The sequence below is a fragment of the Aotus nancymaae genome, unplaced genomic scaffold (assembly GCF_030222135.1).
Source record: "Aotus nancymaae isolate 86718 unplaced genomic scaffold, 86718_ANA_hifiasm-v0.15.2.pri h1tg000057l, whole genome shotgun sequence".
Taxonomy (NCBI): Eukaryota; Metazoa; Chordata; class Mammalia; order Primates; family Aotidae; genus Aotus; species Aotus nancymaae.
The window spans coordinates 3,170,169-3,176,168 of record NW_026988471.1 but is presented as its reverse complement, the minus strand read 5'-3'; the positions used below and the strand labels follow the sequence as shown (position 1 = coordinate 3,176,168).

Genomic DNA, 6,000 nt, shown 5'->3' with positions numbered 1-6,000 from the left:
CTGATAAAACAGGCTACAGTAAAGAAGCTGGCCAAAACCCACCAAAACCAAGATGGCAACGAGAGTGACCTCTGATTAGCCTCACTGCTACACCCTCACCAGCACCATGATAGTTTACAAATGCCATGGCAATGTCAAGAACTTTCCCTATGTGGTTGAAAAATGGGACGCATGAATAATCGATCCCTTGTCAATAACATATAATTAAGAAATAACCATAAAAATAGGCAATCAGCAGCCTTTGGGGCTGCTCTGCCTATGGAGTAACCATTCTTTTATTCCTTTATTTTCTTAATAAATTTGCTTTCACTTTGCACTGTGGACTTGTCCTGAATTCTTTCTTGTGCAAGATCAAAGAACCCTCTCTTGGGGTCTGGATCAGGATCACTTTACAGTAACAAAATCTCAAGATATAACCTTTAAATTGGCATTCGTCATTGTCCATTTTTCTTGTAAGTTTACTTAACCTTTTATTGCATATCCTTTGCTCTCTTAAAATTTCTTACATCCTCTCTTCACTCTTAATTGCTGACATGACTGTATGCTTCATGTGAAAATGTGAAAGCCACCAGAGAGATTACCACCATCTAACCTATGACTGTGCCTGCATCAGCATCAATATCTCATTCTGTCCTGTTCAAACAGCAATTTGAGTGAGATTTGGGTGGGGACATACAGTCAAACCATGTCACCAGCTAACCCTGGATTTTTTTTCTTTTCACGTTGAACTAGTCATTCAGAAGGTAAAGTATTTTTATACTTTAAACTTCACATAGCAAAGATTATCAGTACCTGTTTTTGTGACAACCTCCAAGTTACATACAAACGAGATACCTTCCCATACACATTCCAGGAAAAAAAAACTCGTGAGGGAAAAATACACACAGTGTTTTTCAAATTCCTCTCACTTTCAGGATGATCTTTATGGGGCTTAATGATAAACAACCATGTTTCATCTTTAAAATGTTTACTAAAAAGAAATATCACCAAGAAAGGGAATAAGAAGAATATGGGGCTCAACTGGGAAAACTTGTCCTTAGCTTTTGAGAAGACACCACTGTGTGGGGCTTTATTTTCACCCTAGATGTGATTTTCTTGCTGTTAACATGTCCATATGTGAGACGGAAGCCGCATGGTTGAAGAAAAGTGACTTCAGGTAGATAAATAAAGGTGGTTTTGTTAATCTACAGGTTTCCACTCCGGGGCCATCTGAAAGACATAGGAAAGCAGGTTAACAGAAAACATCTCCAAGCTGTGATCTGGCCACAGTTTGCTTCTGGTTCTCCCAGGAGCTGACATTTATGTCAAAGTCTGGATTCTGGGTGTTGTTCCAGTGAAGGGCGGGGTGGGCCCTGGGACCTGCAGCGCACACAGCTCCTCACGGCACACACAACGGCAACATGCCACACGCAGAACGACCGCAGGAAACAACCTGGAGCACTGATTTCAAAATCAGATTGTGTGCAGTGCTGGTGGCCGCTCCACTTCAGTTCATCTGAACACCGCTTGCCATTCCTCTGCCCCTTCCTTCATCTTCTCCCGCTTCTCACCCCACAGCCCCCATCCTGACCAACCAGGTTGAGTGTGCTGAGTCTACAGCACTGTTTGAATCTGCATTGCTTGGTTCAATTATGATGCTGAATAACTCTTTTGAAGAGCTATTTAAGCCATCTTCCTAGTACAAAGACCACTCTAAAACTAAGCCCCAAACATGAATATCTAGAGACAACATTTAAAATTTTTTTTATTATGTATCCATTAAGTAAAATGATTCTCTTTTACCTCTAGCAAAATGTTCAGAGTTTAATTCCACTTGATTCATACAACAATTCTATACTAAGGAAGATAGAGTACTATAATAGACCTGAAATCAGATTTTAGTAAAGAAGAAGCCTGAGCAACATAGTAAGACTCCATCTCTCCAATAAAAGTAGTCAGACATGATAGCTCACGCCTGTAGTCTCAGCTACACGGGAGGCTGGGGTGGGAGTATGCTTGAGCCTGCCATTGTGCCACTGCACTCCAGCCTGAGCAATAGAGCAAGATCGTGTCAAGAGAAAAAGGAGGAGGAGGAGGAGGAGGAAGAGGAGGAGGATAAGGAGGAAGAGGAGGAGGAGGAGGACGAGGAGAAGGAAGAGGAGAAGGAGGAGGAGGAGAAGAAGGAGGAGGAGGAGAAAGAGGAGGAGGAGAAGGAGGAGGAGGAGGAGAAGGAGGAGGAGGAGAAGGAAGAGGAGAAGAAGGAGGAGGAAGAGAAGGAGGAGGAGGAGGAGAAGGAGGAGGAGGAGAAGGAGGAGGAGGAGGAGGAGAAGGAGGAGGAGGAGGAGGAGGAGGAGGAGAAGGAGGAGGAGGAGGAGGAGGAGGAGGAGGAGAAGGAGGAGGAGGAGGAGAAGGAGGAGGAGGAAGAGGAGAAGAAGGAGGAGGAAGAGAAGGAGGAGGAGGAGGAGAAGGAAGAGGAGAAGGAGGAGGAGGAGAAGGAGGAGGAGGAGAAGGAAGAGGAGAAGAAGGAGGAGGAAGAGAAGGAGGAGGAGGAGGAGGAGAAGGAAGAGGAGAAGGAGGAGGAGGAGAAGGAGGAGGAGGAGGAGGAGGAGAAGGAGGAGGAGGAGAAGGAAGAGGAGAAGAAGGAGGAGGAAGAGAAGGAGGAGGAGGAGGAGGAGAAGGAAGAGGAGAAGGAGGAGGAGGAGAAGGAGGAGGAGGAGGAGGAGGAGAAGGAGGAGGAGGAGAAGGAGGAGGAAGAGAAGGAGGAGGAGGAGAAGGACGAGGAGGAGGAGGAGGAGAAGGAGGAGGAGGAGGAGGAAGGGAGCAGGGGAGGGAAGGAGGGAGCAGAGAAGAAGAAGGAAGAAGAGGACAGGTATGGGGAGAAGAAAGAAGATGACAAAGAAGGAGGAGGGGAGGAGGAAGCAGAAGAGGAGGAGGAAGGGAAGGAGGGAGGGAGGGAGGAAGGAAAGAAAAACATGAGTTCCAGTCCCATCCTTGCTCCCTCCAAGCTACAGGTCTCATGTGACTTCAGGCAAGCCACATAATCCCTATGGGTACTTCACAGTACAATGTCTGTTGGAAATTCTCTGATCTCGGAATTTGTTTCCAGCTCTAACAGTCTATGATCCTATTGTTCCCATTTTACAGAAGACAGCTAACGTTCAGGGAGGAAAAGTAAATTGTTCAAGACCCTGTGGTCAACAAACGGTGGCGCACAGGCCAGGGCCTGGCTCTCTAGCCCTAACCCGTTCCTTCCACAGCAGCTTGCTGGTCTAAACCGCAGGCACTAGGGCACTGGAAGAGAATTCGCCCACGAAAGCAATGAGAAATGCAGTGCTTCAAAGCTCTTTTCCAGCACTAAAATATATACTATATACTTACCATGGAGTCAAGTCAAAGTAGATGTGCTCTCCAGCAGAAACTTATTAATTAAAAAACACTCAAGATGAGATGGCGTTGGTTTCTATTTGATCACAAATTTCCCCCTTAAAGTGTAACAAACGCTCCAGTGAAGTCTAACAACAAATCCAGAAATGGAAATATGGTGAATAATAGTTTTTCTTTCTCCTTCCATGCGCAACACTGTCTATACCACTAATTGGCATATGGTGTGAGACTGGTCTGATCTTCAACAGGACTTGGACCATCCTAGAATCCCCGTTGCCATCTTTGAGCTGGCCGGCAGGAAGCTCAGCTAATCTGAAGTCAAGGGCAGGCCTCATCTTAGCAGGGAGTATGCCTGTCTTCTCTCGCTTGGTAACAGAAACAAAAGACACCCACCCACATGGAGTAACTGGAGTAGCTGACATTTCTTAGTGCCTTTTGCGTGTCCAGGACCTTTCTGCTTATGATAAGCAATTCTCCCAACAGCCTATGGGTTAGTTATTATTATTAGCTCTAAACTGAGACATGGACCTTAATGAGGGGAGAAGCCCAATCTGCATACTGACTTGAGAGTCCATTCTCTTAGCCACCAAAAATGTACATAGGTTTCTACAGTCCATTTAGGACATACAAGCCATATATATGTACCTATGTTGGCAAAGATATGTACATATATGTGTGTTTTGTGTGTAGATAAAAATAGACATGCATAGTTATTATAATATGCCTTAATTCACTTTTTAAAAGGAAGAATAAATTACAGATAACTATGTGACACGTGCCATTTGTAAGGTGGCCAAGTCACTCTGGAATGCCAGGTATGGGCTGACAGCGTAAGAGGAGAAGGTCTGCCCCAACAGGCAGTACTTCACCCAGTCTCACCCTCCACCCTCTTCCCTCCCAGACTTGCACAGTTAGGGACTAGAGAAAGGAATTCCAGATGAATTTAGGCTTACAACATGTTTTTAAAAACTTTAAGTCTTGCCACCAAAATATGAAATTCACAATTTTAATATTCCACCAGTAAACCTCTTTAGCATAATGTAAAAAAATGTCTACTTTTATTTTCATTTGTCTCGTGATCCTTCCTAGTTTGTTTTCTTCACAACACGGCTGGCATTTTGTTCTCATGGGATTTGTTGTGTTATTTGTTACCCCCTGAGTCGTGTATTTCTGAGACGACCATGCCAGGCATAGCTGAGTGGGCAACTCTGGCCTCTCAGGTGTCTGCTCTCAGTATGACTGTCCCAAGGATGGCTGCATGGGGGACTCTGGCCTTTCAGGTGTCTGAACTCAGGATGACTGTCCTGAGAACAGCTGCATGGGGGACTCCAGAGTCTCAGGTGTCTGCTCGCGGGATGACTGTCCCAAGGATGGCTGCGTGGGGGACTCTGGCATCTCAGATGTCTGCACTTGGGATGACTGTCCCAAGGACGGCTGTGTGGAAGACTCTCGCATCTCAGGTGTCTGCACTCAGGACGACTGTCCCAAGGACGGCTGTGTGGAGGACTCCGGCCTCTCAGGTGTCTGATCTTGGTGTGATTGTCCCAGGCATGGCTGCGTGGGGGACTCTGGAGTCTGAGGTGTCTGCTCTCGGTATGGCTGTTCCAGGTATGGCTGCTCGGAGGACTCTTGCTCCTCAGGTGTTTGTTGTTCTTGTCTTGGTGACGATTTTTCTTGTGATTGTCCCATCGGTGGTTTGTTACGGGCTTCCATTTCTACTGGGGTTTCTAGTAGTACAGGTGCATTTTTTTCCTCTAGAAAGTCATATGGTTCCTTTTCTTGTTTTCAGTGAACAAAATAAAACAACAAAATCACCAATAAACACAGTAGCCATCTAAACCAACTGAAATAAATCAAAAAAGACAAATATTGCTGCTGTATTACTGACTTTGTAGTGACAGTGGTAATACTAACAAAAATATTTTCCACATAGGGTATTACACGTGCAATGTGTTTTTGTATGCATTATCTCCAACAAGCACAAAATAGGACGCAATACCATCAGAGGAGCTAGAATCAAAGTTGTGTTACCAAATGTTAATTACACAGACACAATCCAACAGTCATTTAAAAATTGAGAAGTCGCAGGGAAGACTGTTGCTTTTTCTATGAGTCAGTAAAACAGAAAAAGGCATTTTCAGTAAAATGAAAAAGAAAGAAATCAGAGTGCAGGAGAATCTAGAGGCCATGTTCTTCACAGTAGACCCCAACACATGAGAACCAGCCTTTGGAGCTCAGGAAGAATACCCCATGCAATCAACCTTTCACCAGCCAAACTACATTTCCCGAAGCTAACACTAACTTTCCTATGGGACGAATGCCATTTGGCAGAGAAATTAAAAAGATACTCCTGAAAACTGAAAACAACACTCTTTGAAATAACACTTGAAAAGATGTCTTCAGTGAGAAGCCTTGTAGAACCTGAGAGGGGCCAGGTAGCTCAGCTGACATGGAGAACTCAGCACGTTCACACACTCCCTTCCCCAAAACCTGCTCATCCCCTTGTTTTCAGAAGGAACGCCCAGACCCAAACTAGAAACCTCCACTCCAATTTCACTCTCGCTGCCCATATCCACTGTGCAGCTACGTGCGGTCAATTTTGTCTACTCCCAGGAATCTGTCACTTCCTGTCTAGCC

General features: G+C 45.1%; 1 protein-coding gene across 2 annotated transcripts in view; it reads right to left on the bottom strand.

Moving 5' to 3' along the window:
* Positions 1–403: 403 nt before the first annotated feature.
* Positions 404–6,000, bottom strand: part of DCDC2C (doublecortin domain containing 2C) — a 146,072-nt gene continuing 140,475 nt past the window's right edge. For both annotated transcript variants that reach the window (XM_064363825.1, XM_064363826.1), the window contains one exon: positions 404–1,209. In XM_064363825.1, coding sequence (XP_064219895.1) covers positions 1,180–1,209 — 30 coding nt within the window. In that variant the 3' untranslated portion in view covers positions 404–1,179. The remainder of the gene's footprint in view (positions 1,210–6,000) is intronic.